The sequence below is a fragment of the Pseudopodoces humilis genome, chromosome 19, assembly GCF_049639895.1.
Source record: "Pseudopodoces humilis isolate 2021_Gansu_Grassland_sample_001 chromosome 19, ASM4963989v1, whole genome shotgun sequence".
NCBI classification, from domain to species: domain Eukaryota; kingdom Metazoa; phylum Chordata; class Aves; order Passeriformes; family Paridae; genus Pseudopodoces; species Pseudopodoces humilis.
Window position 1 is genome coordinate 11,484,229 of NC_142218.1, and position 21,430 is coordinate 11,505,658.

At 39.9% G+C, this 21,430-nt stretch overlaps 2 protein-coding genes across 5 annotated transcripts in view; both read right to left on the reverse strand.

The window, feature by feature from the left end:
- Window positions 1-270: 270 nt before the first annotated feature.
- Window positions 271-8,842, reverse strand: NELFCD (negative elongation factor complex member C/D). 3 transcript variants are annotated; one of them, XM_005524836.3, is made up of 15 exons: window positions 8,752-8,842; window positions 8,179-8,294; window positions 7,900-8,009; window positions 6,946-7,055; window positions 6,541-6,648; window positions 5,841-5,993; window positions 4,976-5,106; window positions 4,405-4,570; window positions 3,633-3,767; window positions 3,110-3,249; window positions 2,810-2,924; window positions 2,402-2,497; window positions 2,067-2,207; window positions 1,609-1,738; window positions 271-1,202 (listed from the first exon to the last, which is right to left on the reverse strand). In XM_005524836.3, exons 1-15 carry the CDS (start codon window positions 8,815-8,817, stop codon window positions 1,168-1,170), a joined length of 1,752 nt encoding a protein of 583 aa, XP_005524893.1. In that variant the 5' UTR covers window positions 8,818-8,842; the 3' UTR covers window positions 271-1,167. The 3 variants fall into 3 exon arrangements, with proteins under 3 accessions (XP_005524893.1, XP_087920656.1, XP_014109670.1); XM_088064530.1 differs by lacking the exon at window positions 8,752-8,842 and adding an exon at window positions 8,389-8,727; XM_014254195.2 differs by lacking the exon at window positions 271-1,202 and having other exon boundaries at window positions 1,302-1,738.
- Window positions 8,843-15,796: 6,954 nt separating this feature from the next.
- The window catches only part of GNAS (GNAS complex locus), a 133,140-nt gene continuing 127,506 nt past the window's right edge, over window positions 15,797-21,430 (reverse strand). For both annotated transcript variants that reach the window (XM_014254151.2, XM_005524837.3), the window contains exons 10-12: window positions 21,151-21,281; window positions 20,568-20,635; window positions 15,797-19,684 (exon numbers count right to left, since the gene is read on the reverse strand). In XM_014254151.2, the coding sequence (XP_014109626.2) occupies window positions 19,538-19,684; window positions 20,568-20,635; window positions 21,151-21,281 (346 nt within the window). In that variant the 3' untranslated portion in view covers window positions 15,797-19,537. The remainder of the gene's footprint in view (window positions 19,685-20,567; window positions 20,636-21,150; window positions 21,282-21,430) is intronic.

Sequence of the window (21,430 nt, forward strand, 5' to 3'; positions counted from 1 at the left end):
TTTAAGGATAAGCAAGGAAGTTCAAAACAGCCTCTACAGAAGCAACTTTTGCCCCTTTTAGGTGATTTTCTTTTTAAATTTATACCCAGCTGGACTTAGAGTTTCAGTGTCTTTTAGAAAGCAGATTCTTCAGAAAACAGATGTGCTTGGAAAAGAAAAATGTGCTTGTTTGCTCAAGAAAATTAGTGTTTGTTTAAAAGTGAGGGGTGTAAAGAGGAATCCAGCCCAATGAACACAGAGAACAAGTAATCTTAATGAAACTGAAAGACATCTCTGGAAAAGAACAAACACCTTTATTTAAAGGTAAGCTATATTGTCAAGTGTATCTCCCACTGTTTGACATCAGCCAGGACAGAGTAGAGATAAGTATAAAAACAAAGCCACAACAAGCAGTAATGAAATTTCGGCACACATTCATATTCTGGGACAGTAATGACTCGGTAATGAAACTTACCGGTAACATCTGATGCATCTATTTAGCAAAAAATAGATTCCAAAAGGTAACACACTCACATAGAATTCATCTCTTAATATAAAACTAACCTTGATTGTTACAACTCCTCTTGTTTTGTTACACAAAACAGGTGTTTTGTTTTCATGTAGGATATTTAGAATTCTAGTCTAATGCAAAGGGGAGGAACAGACATTAGGGTTTCTCTGCAGCACAGCGCAAATCCCACAAATTCCTAGTGTTTGAAACTTGTGATATCAAAGCCTAGAGCATTCAAGATCTATTTAGAGAACTATCTGACAAGTGTTTTTAGTAGGAATTACCTTACTTGTTTTTTACATTTTATTACACAAAGAATCTGTGACAAATTCTGCAAGTAACCAAAATAATGTTCTTTCAAATAAATTTGTTTCTTGCTACCCATCAGCTTCAGAACATCGATTTATACTGATTCATGTAACAACAGAAAACCCTTTGGTATCATTCCATTTTCCAAATGACATTAACAGTTCTCTGCTATAAAACACAAACACTCCTCTGATAAGAATTTCAAGGTCACCATGCAAGTCAAGCAAATACCCTTCAGCCTTTTCCTCCCTGTTTTAGGTTTGCTGGGTTTTGTTTTGCTGCTCCATTGCCCATTTCTAGAACCTCAGTGGTGGGGAGCATAGAAAGCAGTGATCATGAGCTCTGGATGCATTCTTGTTTTCCACTGCTTAGTTCATCATAATAAAGTTAGATTTGCAATGAGCTTAAAAGGAGAGAAAAAAAAGACACTGTTCAGTACATTATTATGATTCTGTGATTTATATATTTGCATATAGATTTCTGCATTATGTAAGTAATTAGGATTTTGGGTCTGGATAGATGTTTTTGTTTTAGGATGGAGTATAATACTCTGACAGACAACTTTCCTTCCTCTCCTTTCCTTGCTGCAGTGCTAGTTCCCAGAAAGTAGTATCTATCTGTGCTTTCCTCACTAGTACCCACAGATTCTTGATCACAGGAAGATTGCTAAACACAGGCCAAAAAGGGAAGCTGTATGTGAAAAAAACTGGCAGGCATTCCTATATTTAGCAGTCTTCCTCCTAAACATTATTTGCAAATTATAACAAACACAAATAGAAGCAGGTATGCAAGGCATAAACATGACTTACCTATGAACTCTGTGACAGGATCATGTTCACCTTCTGTTTTTATAGTGCCTGCAATACTTTCGTTCTCCAGGATTGGAAGAAAAAGCTGTACAAAGTCTGAGGTATATGGAGGAGCAATCACATCAAGCACCTGAAACAGCAGACAAAAACTCATAATTCTTGCACTTACAGGGGGAGGAGGGACAGTATTTAACTCACATATCAGTTTTGGAAGCATACAAGTAGTTGTGTGGACAACAAGAGGTCTCAAGTGCAAGTAATTAATTATGTATTCTCAGGGTGCTCTATGGAGTACCTTATTACTTCCAGAAGTCAGGATCAGTAGGACCAAGTCACATCCTGGTGAACACTGAGACATTGCTCAGAATTTGACCTGAAGTATTTCTGAATATCCAAAACACATGGAGCTGATTTTAAACTTGATCTCTAGATTTCAGTAAACAGTTTTTGCTGCTGACCTCTGTCACAAAGTATCTGATGAGCGAGATGTCCGTGTCCAGCTTCTCCAGGCATTTGCGGATGTAGCTGACAACAGGCAGGACGTACCCTCGGCTCAGCAAGTGAACCATCCTGTCCAGGAGAGTCTTCTTCAGCTCCAGCTGACGGTGAAGGGAGGGGAGAGCCAACACATTAGAACCTGCTCTCACAGTGTGCAACTTTTATTCATTCAGAATCTGCTAAACTACATTTTAACCACTTCTAAATTAAGCCTGCTGTGAGAGCAAAAGGTGTTGAATTGGCTAAGGGTGAGTGATGTGAAGTAACAAAAACCACCAAATCCTCTGAGCATCACCTGCTCCATCACATCCAGCTGAGAATGTTCTGTTTCGAAGAGCTTGACAAGAAGTTGCAGAACTTGGGGATGAAGCAGCTGATGGCAAGTACTGATCTGTGAACAACACAGCAAAGTAAGATCCTCAGAACTGCAATTTAAAACACAACGCACCAGACAAGTTTACATTGATGTTCAGTGCCAGACAGAAATCTATTTAGAAAAGCATTCCATCATTTCTTTCTGTGATGCCCAAGTTTTCCTGGTGTAAATAATGCTGAGCTGACAAAACCAAACAATTTACTCTAAACAGATTAATCTCTGCATATTTATTACCATATTGCAAATGACAGACACTCAGTGCACTGGGTGTTACACAAGAATCAGAACTGTTCTTGCTCTCCAGCAAAGTTTTACAGACACTCTTACCTCATCCAGCAGTGCCAGGTGAACTGGGGTGTGATCAGTCTGCAGCTGGAAGTACCGTGGCTCTGACACTGTCCAGTCCACCCACTTCAACACACCCATAGCCACCACTGGGAACCTACAAGAGATATCACTTTAGCACAGCAGCATGAAAAAAAATGGAATTTTTATTAGGAATCCAATATAATCTGCCATCATTTTCCAGTGGCACAGAAAAGCATGTTCTGCCACTCAAGGAGGACAAGTTGTGTGTGAAAGACAGGATTTATGTCCTCATAAGAGATTCCCAGCCTCTCTGCTCACCTGATGCACTGATAGAGAGTGCTCAGTTCTGCAACCAGCTCTGATGCCCCCTTGTTCTCATTGCAACACAGATTGTGAACAGTCTCAATGGCTTTTGAGGTCGACTTGAGTTCATCCTTGTTGATGCTGACTCTCTTGTTCTGCAAAATTATTGCAAAGTTGGAATGCAAAAGTTGCAGATCTCTTTGGTTATTTAAGGAAAGGAGCTGTAACCTGCAATAAGTCTAGGATTGCATCCTGTGTCTCAAAATTCAGACTCACATGAAATTTTCAGAAGAATTAATTATGAGTGACCTGAAGTACAAGGATGTTTGCTTTATTTAATTCTCAGTGCATTCAGACTTCTGTTTGATCATCAAGATCTACACTTTTTAATCACCTCAGTTGAAGGCAGAAGCATTTCATATTAAAATAATGCTGAATATATTATTTTAAACTGAGCGACTTCACAACCATACATTTTCTTCAGCACAGGCAGGCTGCTGTAGGTAAAAATAATATTATTCACAGAAGTGAACATTACCTTTTTCCACATCTCTACAACACTAGCTGCATATGCCAATATGTGGATATATTTATGTTTGTGGTCCTGGTTGATCTTAGCACCTGGTTTAAACAAGGACTGCATGAAGAGGTCCAGAAATGCAGGCACTCGAATCTGTGAAGAGAAAGAACATTTTATCAGAGCCTGAGAGTAATGAGAGGTGACTAAGAATGGAGTTTTTGCATATGATATACCTTGCATAACACAAGATAACACATTTTCCTTTAAGAGTACATTAAACAGTTTGCTGAAGAGAACCAGAGTTTTGAAAGAAAAAAGGAAAAAAAATGAATCAGTTACAGATCATATTGCTAAAGTATCAAAATCTTGCCTTTTCTTACCAAAACCCAGGTTAGAACAATGCAGTGAGAAATGTGAAATATATCATCTAGGCCTGCTTATAACAAACTGTTAAAGTGGGCAGGGATTTTTTTCCTGATTTTTTTTTTTTTTTGTTTAAAGAATTAATTCCTTGCCATCTCTATTTCCTATGGAAAAGTTCTTTAATTTAGTTATGTGTAAAAACACAACTTGGAATGATTAAAAAACCCCAACAAAAGTACCATGAAGCTAATGCAAACCAGAATGTAAGTAGCAGCTTCACTTTTAGACATTACTTACAATTACAGAGGGACGAGTGAGTGCTAATTTAATTTTTGTGTCTATACAACACTTAGCACAAGGCACCCCATTTCTGAGTGCTACCGTAACAGAAATAAGTTTCAGAGGTTACAAACAGATAAATACTGACCAGTTCTACTGGAGGTGGGTCCATGCTTGTAAACATTTTGAAGAGGACAGTGATATCTGCTGGATTCAGAGCTCCTTTGGACAGCATTGCCCCCAGAGCCTGGCAAGCTCGGGGGTAGGAGGCTGCAGTACCCAGGGCTAAGGTGATCTGACTGGCATCGTGGCCTCTGCAGGAAGAGCAAACACACACAGTGACTTATTTTCTTAATTCAGACATTTCAGATGAAGTCTCACTGAGGCCATATTTTATGGGATGCAACACCTTAGGGTAATTACAGAAATAGGCCTGTGTTTACCTTGTTTATTTCCAAAATGTTAATAGAAAAATAAAAATAGATATTTCTTAATAGACAGAAACTTCAAGTCTTTCCTTTTCCAGTTTCAGGTCTCTCTGGTACAGGACACTGAACTTTTCTGCTGTTCCACAACTTCAAGCCCTGCTACAAGACCTGCTCTGTTGCAGCTAAAGATTCTCCTTTTGCTGGTGAAAGGTGATCAAGAGCGCACAAAAGCCAGCAGAGTTTACAGATTGTGGTGAGTTCCATTTCCCTGATCCTGGAGCTGCCACTCACTTCTCATGGGCGTATCGCTGAACCTCCTGAGCGATCCGTCGGACAGCGGAGCCGCCCTGCTCCTCCTGGGCCAGGATGGACATCATGGACTGAGCAAAGAGGTAAGTGTGTTCTCCATGGCACACCATCTTCTGTGAAAGCACAGCACAAACCTCACCAGTCAGCAAGAAAACATCCCAGTGTTCTTCTGAGATTACATTGCCATGAGAGCAAAGGGGAAAAAAAACAAACAGCAAAATTGCAAAGGAAAAAAAAATCCCCAAAACACAAACAACTAAACAACAAAGCCAAAACCCCAATAGCCAAGAGGAAAATACAGAAAAGCACTGATGCCACACAAGAAGAAATGACTGAATTGAGAACTTCATTTCTCAAACGCCAAAACTGAGAGGACAATCTATTCTACTTATGCTTAGTACTTTCTCTGCAGTATTTGAACACTAAGAGAAGTTCAAAGCCGGCTGAAAATTATTTTGCTGTTTCACAACACTTAACACATGCTGGGTTGATTCAGATGGCAACTTTTACACCAATGTAGATGATAAGAGAATTATTTTCATTTGTCAGTGGACGGACAAGACTGATCATTAGATTTAGATTAGAGCACATGTGAAGGACAACAGTTCTACCGCCACCTTTCCACAATCCATTTAATAAATATAAGTGTCACATAAGCAACCCAAGGAATTATTGGTCAAAGAATGACCAAAAAGCATAAATTTCTGGGTTTTAACTCAGATATACCGTCTCTTCATAAGCTTTTGTAGGACATCAAGATTGGCTACAATCCCACAGTGATCTCCATCTCCTAACTGGAAAGCAGAGCCACATAAAAAGGAGGGGTAAAACATAAAAACAAACTTACAGCAAACTCAGGGAGGTTTTTCTCAAGGTTTTCTTCTCCTCCATCTAATATTGTTGCCAGAGATGTACGCAAGACTCTGGAAAATACTTCTAGTTGCTGACATGCTGTTGAAACACTGGTTATTTCCCCTTGATACCCAGCATCAGATATAAGCTATAAAAATCAAAACATCACAGAAATCTTGTTAATTACATTTATATTTCTAATATCCTAACAAACCTAGAAGAACACACAGAATCTAAGTTTCACCTCTGCATACACAGACTGGAATTCACATTTATATTGTGGTCTACAGAAAAGGAAACCAATAAAGATGCATCAAAAATAAAGCACAATAATAAGAAATGTAGCAGAGAACACCAAAATATAACATTCCTTTCTTGTCACAGAAGCATACAAAACTGACTGAGATGTTCCACTGCACCAGAAATCCAGAATCTTCAAACGCAGATCGGAGGAAAACAAACAAACAAGAAAGAAAGAGAAAACCCCCACACCTCATCAAAAATTAAGAATACTTTTAACTGGGAAATTACACTTACTGCAACCTGTAGCACAAGTCCTCCCACCAAGGTGTACCTTTACTAATTAGTATTAGCAGGAATAAATACAAGATACAAGCAAGACCACAACTAATATTTGATGCCAGAACAATTAGCCCTCTATGGATATTCTTAATCATTAGACTTAAGTATAGTACCTTCACAGTAAAATTAAGCATTAAACAATCGGGATGGGCTTCTGCCAATTTGTAAAAAAGATCTCTCCACGTGGTATGTGCTATCATTTGCTCAAGCCAGGCTGGAGTCTGAAAAGAACAGAGCAACAGAAAGAAATTTAAGAATATCTTGTCAGGATCATAAAAAGCAAGGCTTTTACCTCTCGGCAGTCCTGTAAGTTGTCCTAGAGCTTTATTACAAAGGAATTCCAAATATCCAAGTTCTCTAAACCTCTGAGGACTCCAGTGAGACAGAGCTGGTTTTCTGAAACCAGTTGTTCCTCAGCCAAAGAGCATTGAAGATTCAATTTCCCTTCACCACTCCATCAGATGAAGGCAACTAGGAAGGACCCACTGTAGAGACAGCAACAGGGATTCCATGCACACCTCTCCTTCCTCTGTAAAGATGGAATCTGCTTTCCGAGGGTCAAAGTGCTTGATCAGTAAGCTCTTCAAGTGGTTCTCTACAGTCTCCTGAACTTGCATTGGCTCAACACCTGCACAGAAGGAACAAAACAGATGCATTGGCAGATTCAATGCAGTCCAATGGAACACAGCAGCAGCATCCCACATTTTTCAATGAGAACAGAAACGACTCCAAAATTTATCAACACAGAGAAGATGAGAGGAGAGCCATCCGTTCTACCATTGAGCCACACTGATACAGATTTACAGATTTTCAACCTTTTTTTCCTAAATGCTAAACTATTTAGGATCTCAGGCAGGTTACAACCTTCCTCTTGCTCTCCTCATCAGACACACAAAGAGCAACGCCAGTCATCCCCAGGACTGTTACTGGTGCAACAGCAAAATGCAGGGGTACCTTAATCAAAAAAGGGATTACCAGGGCTGGGGCACAAACCCACATGACTACACACTAAAGTTCATCCTTTTAAATATTGGTTGTCAGTAGCTTTGATAGTATTCTACAAAATAATACAAATAACAATGAGTAATTCTACATTTCTGAAATCAAGAGTACAATAATTCTGGTAATGTAATAATGATTATATAATTAATTCTACTACAAGATATCAAATACTGTTTATACTATCTATATAACAGCACCCTTGCCCTTTGAATGAAATTAAAAAGAAACTATAATTTATGCAGTTGTTTCAGCTATAAAACCCTTTACAACACAGCTTGCTGGCATGTCATCAACATATTGCTTCATTATTCTCCAAGTGGAATAAACCTATTATTATAAAGGATTTAGCCACATACAGGATGACAATGTAACAACCCATTTCCTGTGTATGATCAAATTTGCCACAAATTCAGATATTTCTGACAGAATAAAGATTATAGACCCAAACTACTCTGTATCTGGTATCACACCTGTCTGAATGAGCCACTCTGCCAGCAAATTGACAGTCTGTGCCACTGCAGTGTAGTTTTCAGAGAGGAGCTGAATAACATTCTCTGGAGATCCTCCTGCTTGGAAATATCTGATAAAAGGATTACAAAATAACTATTTGAGTCATATTAAAACCAAAAACCAATCAAACTCTAAATTTAAAGGGAAAACAACAGCACCATTTATACATTTGCACACATTTCCATAGGAAGTGATACCTCTAACACAACACACTATAACACACATCAGGTAACACTCACCTCTTTAACGTGTTAAATATAGAGGGTTCCATTATATAGTCAGGGGTTGAAAATTTCTTCAGGCACTCCTGCTGAACTTCGGCATCATCTTCTCCCTCACCGTCCTCATCATCTTGCTGTTCCACAAGCACAGTCAGGTCAGCTTCCCCCATCCCGTTTCCCCCCACACTCCCATATTCAGGATCTTTTTGCCCACAGCAGCACACACACCTCGGACCTCGGCTCAGCACTGCAAGCGACCTGCACCCCGACAGGCAGCGATTATTAAGGGAGAAGGCACAAAAACCAGCACCGCCTTCCCCCTGTTTACCTCGGAGCCCCGGGCCCGGCGCAGCCCCGGGCCCTGCCCTCACAGCCGGCGCTTCTCGCCTCAGCCCGGAGCCCCCGCTCCGGCCCGGGGGACGCTCCGGGACCCACCCGGGGGTCGGTCCGGGTCCCTCCCGGGGAATACTCCAGGATTCTCCCGGAGGATGCTCCGGACTGAGGGGAACGTTCGGAGGCTGTGCCCAGGGGTTGCTCCGGGACATGCCTGGGGCTGCGGCCATCCCTGGTCCCGCTCCCCCCGGCGCTCACCGCGCCCCCGTCCGCCTCGCTGCCCCACTCAGCCGCGCTGCCCTCGAAGTAATCGGCGTCCTCCATGGCTCCCCGGCCCGGCCCTCCCCGCCCAGCGGCCGGAACGGGCGGGGCGGCGCGGAATGGCGGCGGCGGAGGCGGGGCGGCGGCCCCGGGATGGCGGCGGCTGAGGGGCAGCTCCGGGCGGGCGGGCAGGATGTCCCCCGCAGGCTCTGAGGGGAGGCAGGCAGGGGCTACACTGCCTCAGGGCCCTGCAGAGCCTCCCAGTGCAGCAGCAATCGGCTGAGAATTGCAAGGGAAGAGGGAAAAAAGGGATGCGTTGCTCCAAGGGGTGTGTTGGCCATGGGATGTGTTCTCTATGGGACGTGTTCTCCATGGCATGTGTTGCTCCAAGGGATGTGTTCCTCTGGTTGCAGCTGGACAACAGCAGTTCCCTCCCTCACTCACATGGAAGCATGAGGACGATGCTGAACGACCGCCAAGTTGGTAGAGATGATGAAATGTTATAGTGAACAGAAAAACTGACAAGTAGGAAAACAACAAACAAACACAACAACAAACAATCAAAAAACCAAACCCAACCAAACAAAAAGAAAAAGCTGGGGGGAGAATGAAAGTGGGCATCTCTGGGCAGAGGAGAGGTGCTGGGAGAGCCACGTCCCCCATTCTGAGGCTGTTCTGTAACCAGGCAGGGCCGCCTGTGGCACAGAATTTGTTCCCCATCCACAAAAGTGCATCCCCAGCCCACCCTGGGACCCTGCCCGGGCATGCTGAGCGAATACAACGGGTCAAGAGGTCCCTAGGAAGGGAGGGACAAGGAATTAGATGGACAGGGGACAAGTCTACAATGAAAACTGATCACATAATCAGGCCTCAGGCAAGGAGAGAAGCACTAGTGAGACCATGTGAGAAACAAAGTCCCTTTGTCTCTCTTCAGATCGACTCCCGTTCTTCAGTTGTATAAGAGTTTAACTGTGAGAAAGGGGAGCGTGAGGGTGTGTTCTGGGATTTGGAGGCCAGCCAGGAGTTTTGCTGATTAATTATTTAAAAGGTCCTTTATTCTCATTCAGTTGCTAACTGAGAAATAGTAAAAAGAAATGACATTGTCTTCCATGCATTGCTTGGTAAGAAAGGCTAAAAAAAGCCCTGTTCAGAAATAAGTTATAGGATCTCCAGCAGACAAAATCCTTGTTGAAATGTGGTTGCTGTGCTAATCAATGGATTTGCTGTTCACACAGATCCACACAGAGAATGTACCCCAGCACCTGAGCTGCAGCACAACAGCAAAGGAGTTGTGCTGTCGTGTGCTGCCCTACAGTGGTGAAGCAGCCCTTCCTGAAACACTGACATTCAGGAGAGCCCGGGGTAATGTGCTTTTTGCTCTGCCAGCAGAAAGGAAAAAAGACTTTTTTGGAATAAACGACATGGATTGAAGCAGAGCCACAAGGGACAGGTTTTCCACATTTCCCACTGCAGGCAGGGGACAGTGAGGGGCATCCCAGTGCCTGTGGAACCACTGGTCGTTCTTTATGAGGGATAAACTGGGGATGAAGTGACAAGCTGAGGCTAGGAGCCAATGGAAATATCCTTGAGAAAAAGCTTTTGGCTCATCTCCATTTGGTTAGCAGGCAATTTCCATCCCGTAGATGTGAGAAATAACAGTGAACTCAGAACAGACAGTGTGATTAACCAGTCAGAGCTTCCTAAGAAAATTCCAGATTTGAATTTAATCCATCCCCAACCAAGAAAGAAAAAAATACTTCATGAGAGTGTCATAAGAAACATCTCTACACCTCCTGTGCTTCATCAGCTCTTTTCTTTGGGTTTTTTTTTTTTTTTTGGCTTGCAGTGAAGCTATAAGATGTGTAATTAGGTGCAGGACAAGTTCTCTGGAGGCGATTTCAGAGTAACCATTATAGTACCTTAACAGAAGGTTCAGAAAACTTCAAATTGGAGAAAAAAGTGAGTCTCCAGAACTTAACATTCCAATGAAACTGAATGGGAAAACCTTAAGTCTGAGACTTTCTAAGCCTTAGGAGAAGATTCTGGTTCTTTACATAAAGTTCAACTGAATACACTTCACATCACAATTTTTATATAGGTAGGAGACTCTTCCTTCCCACAACCAAAATTTGCTGTGCATCTCCTGGGCAGGACATTCGAATCTGCTGCCTGGGGGACTTCATTGTGCCAGAGCTTATGGCCTGAAACACTCTTAGCCTCAGTAAAACATTCTCAGAGCAGGCAAAAGTTTTGTCTGATGACAACAACTGGACTTGTGGGACTTCAGTGGTAATTACACTACAAAACTTCCTGCTTAATTGCGTAGAAAATGGGAACAGTCCCCAGCACCAACTGCCATTAAGACACATAGTGGTATTAGACATTTATGATACAATTTCAGTGCCTGAATCTTAAAACTAGAGCTTTTCCATCTTTATATATCTTTATTTTGATTGCAGTAACAGAAAAAGTTTTTGTTGTTTTTTTTTTAATATATAAAGAATGAACAATACTCAAAGCATTTACTTTCAGCTTCCCTTGAGAAGAAAACTAGGTATCTGTAGCAGCCAAACATTTGCTGAATAGCCCTTTGCAAAATTGCAATATCCAACCTTGCCTCACTTCAGGTCAATAAAGAAGAGGTAAAATCAGATTAAACCAAACAGTTTCAAGATATCACTTAAAATGTGATAAACTATTACATGTACCAGAATTTGATTTAGCTAACTAAACCTTGACAATTTTGAATGGAAACAATGTTGCTTGTCTCTTGGATTTAACTGCATTCCCCCCCATACGGATTTGTTTTACAAAGCTTCAGTGAAATGTTCATGACTAAAAGCACTTAGATTTACCTGAATATCCCTGAAAGGTTTTATTATGCAGCAAATTAATGCAACCAATTTTCCCCTAAATGAATATTTGACTACACTTTTTGTGTAAAATATTCTTGAGTGACAACAATATCTATCTAATGAGATTTTGATGAGGCAGAGAGCAAATTCTGAGATAAATTTTGAGACAGAGAGAAAATTTGGAGTCCAATAAATATCCAGTGAAGGTCAGCCTTGGAGTCTCTGCTGCATGACTGGAGGAAGCAGTAAAGGCATTCTGGAAAGTGAAACTGTGTGAAGAAGAGCCAGATGTACAGGAACATGGAAAATTACATTGTTTTTTCTTTTTGTACCTTTTTTTTTGTTGTTGTTATTTAACAGGAAAATAGTGTCTCAAATGCTCAAGTTTCAATTCCAACTATCGAAATTTGCTTGATTTTTGACCAAATTATTTAACAACTGTACTTCAGGATTTGCTACCTAAAGGGATGAGTGTAATACAGCTGATGAAACCATCCAACTTCATGTGGTTCCTTCCTAAAATATAGAAGAAAAATCCCAAACAGAAGAGCCAACTTCCAACAAAACTGTTTGCCTTTTATTCATATGTTTTTAAAAAATATCCACCCTGGCATTCTCTGTCATTCCCTCTGCTCCTTGCCCTCTACAAATTCTTTTAGCATAAATTTGTATTTTTGTAATCGTTAGCCCTTTACAAAGCAGCCAATACATTCAACTAGAGATAAGGTAATAACTTTCCAATGGAGTAGGAAATTACAGCAGCATCGTTAGGCTAATGAGTTTTGGCTAAAGAGTTCCTCCTTCTTAAGCAGAGCCTCAAGACGAAGCATTTCTGTTTGTACCTCGAGTACTGGTAACAGTTATTCCAGACATTGAACACACGACACTTCACCAGGTAACCAAGAATATTCTGAGACAAAACAAGGTGGTTTTGAGGTTGCTGACGTGATGTCATTCTAGTGTCCTTCGAATGTCAACTTAAAAGTTGGAACTGTATTTTATATACTGAGGATTGCTTAAAACACTGAGCCTCCCAACGCCCCAAGTGCTTCTCAAGATGAGCCCGTGGTGGAAACATTTTCTTGCTTGAAAGCAAGTTCCTGTTGATTTTCATGCTGATCATTAAACTCACCTTTCACTAAACATCTCCCAGCTCTAATGGGTGCACAAAGTGCCTTTTTTTTTTTTTTTTTTTTTTTTTTTTTCCAGTTCCTTAACTGGATATCCCTGGACTTTTGGGATAGATTCATTCTCTGACCTTGAAAATTTGTATGAGGATCCCAGACTGGGTCACTCACCTGGGGAATAAAGAATTTCCCCCCCTAAATTCCTTTCAGTGTCCAAGGTGATGGATTTTGAAGTTGTCTCATGCCCTCTTTCATAATTGCTCTATTCTCTTATCAACCACACTGTTACAAGAGTAAGGGGGGTGAGGACAGGAGAAAGCAGCTGAACCCAGAGGCAGCAGGGTTCGGGTCATGCTGCAGGACAGAGCAATTTGCTGTTAAATTTCCCAGTTTTAAATCACAAACAAGTTCACAAAAGCTGTTGCTCATGGCTGCTCTGGGCTTACAGACTGCCTTAGACAGATGAACCTCTGTAGCCCAGCAGAGCTTTGCCCTGTGAGAAACAGAACTCAGGGTTAGCACCAAAACGCTCACAATCCAGTACTTAATTTTGGATGTTGTGCCTTCAAACAGTACGAGAATAGAGCTTAAAACTACTGAGATATTCATCACCCCTCACACCTCTCCACGGCTCTACCTCAGCACCAGTCTGAAACACTTTCCATTAATACTTTAAGCTCTTCCACAATATTTAGTTCTACCACCCAACCCGTAATTTGTCTTTTTGTGGAAGCTCTTCTGATCCTGCCAACAGCAAACTGAAAGTGTAGCAAATAAAGAACTGGAATGTACCCCCCTGATCTGACAATTCCTAATCCTGATACAGCTGTCCCTTTGCTGGCACTCTGGCATTTCAGTTGCAAGAATGATACAGTTCCAAAGTCACATCAAATACCAGAAAACTACAGATAGAAACACTGTACTTCACTTATTAATAATTCACATAAAATTCACAGCCTAAAACAATAGTTTTCATGACAGAACAACAGAACTGAGACTTCCCAACATTACCATGTTCTAGGCATGTCTTTCTCCAAACTTGAGTAGTAGTATATTAAAAAAATTAATTAGCCAACTCATTCAATAAAATGACTGGGTAAATTAAAGTGAAGAGATAAATTCACATTTTAATTTTGAATTTACTTACATTTGTCTGCTGGTACCCCAGCATTAGAAAGCATGTTACACAAAAATCCCTAATGTCAGCCTCTTCTCCCTCACAAATGTATCCTTCTCCCTGCCTTGTTTGAATGTTTAAAGGTTTTATTTTGTTCTGTCATTCAACAATTTTGAGTCAGACTTCCTAAGTGAAAAAAAAAAAAAAAATTAGGAAAATCTGTAAGTTTTTTTTTTGGTGGATTTTTAATTATCTATTACATATTTAATAGTTGTCCAGTAGTTCAATAGTTAATGGTCAGTTATCCATGTTACAGAGGTATCAATGCTGTTGTTACCCTGGGGAATTCTGTTTTCCACAGAATCAGTTTCTAGGACACAGACGTCAGAAAAAAACCTCCACCTTATTATTTTTACGATTAATGCAGTGAGAGATCGTTTGTCTCCCCACCTCCTCCCATGTTGTTTTTCCAGGTCAATTTATGCTTTATACTGCACCCATTTTGCTCAGCTCAGTACACTGAAAATAACCAGGGTAAAAAGCAGTTTGAGCTTTTAATGAGAATCAGGGGTTGAAACAATTAATTATGAAGCCAGCACTTACGGCTCAAGTTTTAGCAGTCTGTGCACTACAGTAAAACTCTGAAGCAGTTTTACCTACCCTGACACACATCCACTCACGGGACTGAAGCCAACTGGGTATGACCAGGATTAAAATAGGCTCACTCTTGGAATTTGTCTTGTCAGTCACCAGAGGGATTTTTCAGTGTCAGGCTTTCATCAGCAGAGCTTCAGAAATCCCCTTTGTAGCTTATTTTATTTACAAAGATGCTTCAAAGTCTGTCACAGAACAGGAAGATTTTTTTCCCAACAGATGAATTTTCAGAGATACCAAGCTGAGAAAGAAGGGCACAGTTTGGTTTTGGACTGCAAACAGATGTTTGCTTATACACATTTTTACTGTTACACAAGCTCAACATTTATTTTAGAGATGAGGACCTGCTCCTGTGTGCGATTTCCACTGATAGCAATCTATGGCCCTGATCCTGCTTATTAAAGTTAATAGGAATTTTATCATCTACTTCCATGGAAGAGGTCTTGGGAGTGCCAGCATTTTAGGGAACACACACAGCACATTAGGTACAGCTGGGGAAAGAAGAGAACTTACTCTCTTCCACAGTGAGTCACATAATTTTATAACTTAGAACAACTTTATCACTCTTAAGACAACAGTATAGCACCAATCACCAAGAGCATTGTCACTAAGGCACTGGACTGGTACTCAGCTGTCACGGGCTCTGCCTCCAGGTCTGGGGTCAATCTCCTGTCTTTATGTCTTTTGTTTTTACTGGCACATAATTTTTGACATTGGAAAGTAAGATAAATAATACAAAACATCCTCCATCATTTACAGGAACAACACACCACGACAAATTACAAGGTGCTCAAGTTCTGAATCCACAAACATTAATATTTCTGTGCATAGGTTTACTGGCAGAAGGAAATTACCCTGCAGGTATCAATTCCATGCAGCACAGTGGAGCAGTGTTAGCTTCCCTTCCTCTGGAGTTAGGACATACCCTCAGTTAAATCCTGCCCTGATGCCACGGATCAAAACAGCTTTTAGATAAATGAAGAAAAGCCCTCAGGATTCCTGCCTTTGACAGCTGATCCAGGATGCCTTCCTAGGCTTTTGCATCAAAGTCTGCTCCTATCAACTTGCAGAGCTCCAGTTTCAGCCTCTGAGAGTAGTTTTTGATGCTTTCAGAGGCAGCTGAATCCTTTTTTAGTTTCTAGTGGATTTATCTCTCCACATTATTAAAAAAGAAAAAAATCTTTATAGGAGTTATCCCTACTCTGCTGCACCACACTGAATGTGTGCTCTAATGCACAAATTACTAAAAGTTCTTGGGTTGAAATAAGTTACTGCAAATGCACAGTAGCTGATTTTGAAACCACAACATCTCTACAATTTATTATTATTTTTACAAAATACCCAAAATGATCAGACCATATTGTAGGTTATTGGCTTGCCGAAGGTTGTTTTAAAATCAAAACCATTTCTGAGTTACAGAAGTGCCAAAAACAATCTTGAACCAGGTTTGTTTGTTGTTTTTTTGTCGTTTTCTTTTTAAACCAACCCCCCTCCAACAAAACAGTTGTATAACTTAAAGCAGAAACAAGAGTCTGTGTTGGAAACTGTTGAAAAACCAACCCACCAAATCACACTTGAGCAGAAGCCTTGTATGGCAAAGATTCAGCTTAGGGCAGTTTAGTGCCAAGGTAAGACCCTCCATAGGTTTACAATGGAAATACTGACACAACCTCAACTACAGTGATGCAAATGTGCCCTAAAAACACTGTATTTGCTTTTATTAATAAAAGTGGTAGTGTTTACATTTGCAGGTATCTTACACTTCAGCATCACGATGAATACTGAGTAGAATGAGTTAAGTTTTGGCTGTAAGGTCAGAAGTTTCCAAACAGATGAATGAGACAGAAGTGACAGTCCTCAATCATGAAAACAAGAAGTTCAAATAAATAAATAAAACAAAACTAAGAAATATGGGTAAGCATTAGGTTGGAATGGTTCAATTAACTGCAAATTATGGCCACTAAATTAGAGACAGAAGAAAACACATTTACTTATTAAATAGCAAGCATTAAAGCTTTATGGTTTTGTATTTTAAAAAAAAAAAAAAAAAAAAAAAGGAAAAAGAAAGCTGTTAAAAATAAGACTTGCATTTACCAGGCCACCAAACTGCATGGGCTAATAAAGAGACTAACAAAGGCAATACTGAGACATTAAGACACACACATGCTCTGTACTTGTGCAACTCAACCATATTCAAAACAATTGCCTTTTTCCTCACATAAGAGAGAAAAAAAAAAAAAAAAGCATCCCCTAAACATATCTGTCCATATAAAGCTTTAGGTTTCTTAAACTGTTGCTGTCTTATATAGCTCATTGTTATTATGTGTCCTCATCAGAGGAAGAAGCTTATTTTGTTATTTTTAATGGAGGTGCTTTGTTTCTCTCAGACAAGAGACTACATTCCTCTCACCACTACAGGTTTTTTCCATTTATAAATCTGGTGTTCACACCAACTCCTCCTAGGCTTAACAAGATAAGGGTTGGCACTAAAATAAAGATTTTGGCTCCTGTAACTAAAATTAAGGCTCACAATGAATTTTCTTTCCACTACGTGTGTCCCATTTTTACCTAGTGGAAACGCCAGCCCTTTACCTACAGGCACTGGATACATTCTGAACTGGAGGGGCCTATTTTCAGTCATGTTTCCTACAGTTCTACAAAGTTCAGGTGGCAACTGTCTAAACCTGTGAACAAGAAAGATCATTCTTGAAAGGCCAGTAACAACCGCAGCTGAAATTTTTCAACTATTCAGTGTCTTCTGGAAGCAATTCTGAATTGAGATGGGACAGTAACTCCCTCACATCCCTGCTCTCCAGTGAAAATGGACTGTGATTAATTTTAAGACTTTAGCCACAAAAGCAAATGAGAAGTCACAATTCTCAACAGTTGCAGTTCTTAGTATTGAAAAGGCATCCGATACCTGAAGCAAATCTAGCTGCACAGACATCACTGACCACACCCTCACTTGAATTTAAACTGGATCTCTTCCCAAAAAAAGAAAGCCAACACGGTCTCTTGGGTGGAGGGAAGCTAGTGTGAAAGGCAAAGAGGCAAGAATTTTGGTATTTGTTTTTGTTTCTTCCTTCTAAAGTCACTGCAGTTAAGATCCAGATCAGTTTAGGGGTGTAAATGAAGGGGGAACAGGGGTGTTTGAGTAATATAGGCTAACACTGTTCTAGATGTGTTATTACAGCTGTAATTTCTGACTCTGTACAAATTGTACACGTAGGTTTAGACACATGAAAAAGTAACACACTCACAGAGACATAAAACACCTAGGTATAAAATATAAAGCAGTGTAGTAGTTACTAAAATTACATGCTCTCTTATTGCTACAGTGATTTTTGCTCTTTTTTCTTTTTACTGTACCACATGTTGTTCTAAGCATATAATTTGCATAAATTATTCAAGTTTAAGAAAAAATCCACACATCTTCACTTTTAAGCTACTTATATAGTTAATATAAAACAAAAAAGGTTCTAAAGTATCTCTTTATTAAAAGAGAAATAAAAATGTCACTTGAAACTGGAATTCAGTGGCCAAATCCAAGGGCAGTGCACACCTTGTCATTCTGGTAGTCGTTGCCCACGCAGCGCAAGCCGAGGTTGGTGGGTATTTGGCCCAGTCTAGAGATGGTCACCAGACCTGCATGATGCCCTACGTGTCTGTTATTGTTCTGGTTTTTTTTGTCTTTAGCAAAAAAAGGACTATGAATGACCAAAGACTAACATTTATAATTTGTAGCAAAATTTGGTTTTATGTAGAAACAAGCCATGTTTTGCATTTGGATAGATTTAAATGAATTAAAGCTAAAAATTAAAAAGCACGATGCTGCAACATCTGGTCACTTGTTGAAGACCTCACTTTTAAAGTGGTTAAGTTTGCACAATTTGTACTTTTTTCTTTTTTTTTTCTTTTTTTTCCTTTTTTTTTTTTTACTAAACAGTATTTTTCCTTCTTTTATAAACCAGAAAAACTAAACTACAGATAAATTTTCCCTACCTTGAGCTAATGCTGCAGATAGGGTTGACAAAGCTGTACAGCGCAATCAAACATACTTACATCTTAGCTCATTGTACAGGTACAGCCATAATCAAGGCACAAAGATCTTCTACAAGTTATTTTCAATAAAGTTGTACAAAATAATACATTTTACAGTCTGTACAAGAATAATAATCCAGCAGTAAAATAAAAAATGAGGGAAGGGAAGAAGAAAAAGAAGGGAAAGACTGTGAGGACTACAGTCCAGATAATGATTTTTAGAGCAGACGGGATCATCAGTGGACAAACTGAAAACAGTGTGTGGTTAACTCTTTCTGCAATCACAGGCCATACGCAGTTCAATTCATAAATGTCCATGGTTGTCTTTAGACCACCAAGACTGGTTTTAAAAATACCCTTCTGAAAGGTAGCAGTTGGTTTTTGCACTGTCTAGGTCTGTTGGAGAATTGTCAGTATTTCCGCCCAAAGCCACTTTACAGTCAGAGAACCAAACTCAAGGGTCTGTCTTCAAACTTGGTCTGTGACTTGGCACCTTCGTTACTCGGATGCAGTGAGTGATACAAAGTGGAGATCACGGGTTATAGGATTATGCCCACAGCAGTGCTAAATTACCTAAAGTTTTCTCTCCCCCAATTTTTATTTCAATGTTTTAATTTTTTCATCCCCAATTCTTTCAGGTGCTCCGCATTCAGGGATTTTAATTAATTAAGTTTTTTTTTGTTTGTTTTGGTTTTTGTTTTGTTTGTTTTTTTTCCTTTTTTTTTTTCCCTCTCTTATTTGTTAATAACAGTGTTAGGGAATCCTCATGGAAATGGCCTTTTAAGTGTTAGGGGCCATCTCAAACTGTCCGGGGGGTACAGAAGCAAGCTTAGAAGTGCTGCTATTGTCCAGCAAGGAGAAAAAGTTGAGGGGTGCAAATCAATGGGAGATTCAAACAGTTCTCTTCCACCCTATGTGGGCAAGGGTGTTTTTTTTCTTTTTTTTAATAAGGAATAAGGAGTCCAAAACACAGAAAAAAGTGCTCTCCATCACAACAACTCGTATTGGCGAAGGTGCATGCGCTGAATAATGTCCCGACAGTCATTGAAAACCCTCCGGATGTTCTCTGTGTCCACGGCACACGTGAAGTGAGGGTAGCAGTAGTGCCTTCCATCTCCACTTGCTGTGCTGATTCTCTGTGCAAAGCAAGAGACACTGGGTTAAAATAAAACCCACTGGGGGAACCCCAACCCATCCCCAAAGCTCGGCTGAATGAAGGTGAGATGTGCAATGTGAGCTGTGTCTTCAAAAAGTGCAACTGAGTGGAAACTGCCCACAAAGTTTTCACTCTCTCACCTGAAACATGAAATTCAAAATGATCAGAATTACATGGTGAGATGGTCACTGCAAGCTGGGAAATTTCAGAAAGGAATGAGAACTCAGGAAAATGCCATTATTTATATGCAGCTTTGCTGGATTTAGCAACACATCTCCTAGTCCATTTAGCCATGAGAAAAGTAGGATTTTGCCTCCCTGTACAAAGCTTTTATCCCTGCTTTACACTTACAGAAAGCCTCCCTCAACTTTTTGTTTTGCTCCATTTTAAAATGAGTCCACAATTTGATTGCCAGGCTCACCATTACAAGTAATTGTAAGAATATTAAAAAAAAAATAAAATAAAGTCCATTATAGCTTCAGCTGACCAGTAATGGGAAAGATAATATGAAAAGAACATTAATATCTGACAAATTAGGTATCTTTTCATTAGTCTCTATCTTTAGAAATAATGCATGGAATAAAAATCTGGCCCCGTCAGTAACAGCAGGACTTCACTCACCATTCTATTTGGGATTTCTTAATTCTCACCAATTCTTTTACTATTTAATTATGTAAACAAGTATCAAAAAAGCAGCTAAGAAACAGCAGTAAAGCTCATAAATGTAAGCGTGGTTGATGCCATGTGGATGTTAAATACAAACAACACAAGAAGTGACAGCATTTTGCAGTAGCAGAAGGTGAGCAAGAGCTTGGGTTTGAGAAGAATCACGTAAGAAATAGCCAAAGAAAGGAAATACTTACAAGAAACTCGTCTCTAATAAAATACTTGGCCCTTGTAACTCTGGGATCCTCACCAGGCTCTGGTGTTGCTGATTAATAATAAAATAAGTATCTTATTAAAACAGGTGTTTTCTGAAACCTAAAAATCTCAACTTGTTCTGTTTTCTGCTCGCATATGACAGAAATACACTTGGCAAAACTGACTGTGAGACAAGACAAACCGTAACATTATTTAAACCAGCAGGATTTCAGGAGAACAAGGGAATATTACCATGGCCACAGTACCAGGCACTTGGCAGGTAAGAGAAATGACCACAGGCAGGAGTGGGGGAGTCCTGAGGACACATTTGTGACAAAATGTCAGACTTTCATCTACACCGAAGTAAAAGGATTTTGTCATGATGAAATTATTAAGATATTAAACGTTTCAGAGGCAGGAATCTTCCATTATTTATATCTTAAATTCAACATTACAATTTGGCTAAATGACATTGATGATTACATTTACGTAAGAGTTTTCAAGTCTTAACTGAAGCTACCAAAACAATCACAAATGTGATTAATAAGGAAATGATAAATTGCAAACGAAACTTAAAAGTCTTACCATCATCTGGTGTAGTGTAGCGAGCAAATTCTGGAAAGTAGTCTTCAATTTTAGATTTCCCTGCCAAAACTTTCTCTGCTAGCAAATCTTGTTTATTCAGGAAAAGGATTACTGAAATGGTCCGTAGCCACCTGTGGAAAATGGAAACCAAACACTGTGAGGAGGCACAGCCCAGATCATACAGAAACTTAAAGTCACACAAAATGTCTGGTGACAAGATCATATGACACACTGGAATGATTTGGAAAGGTTCCTTTTACACCTGAATCCCAAGAGGGTA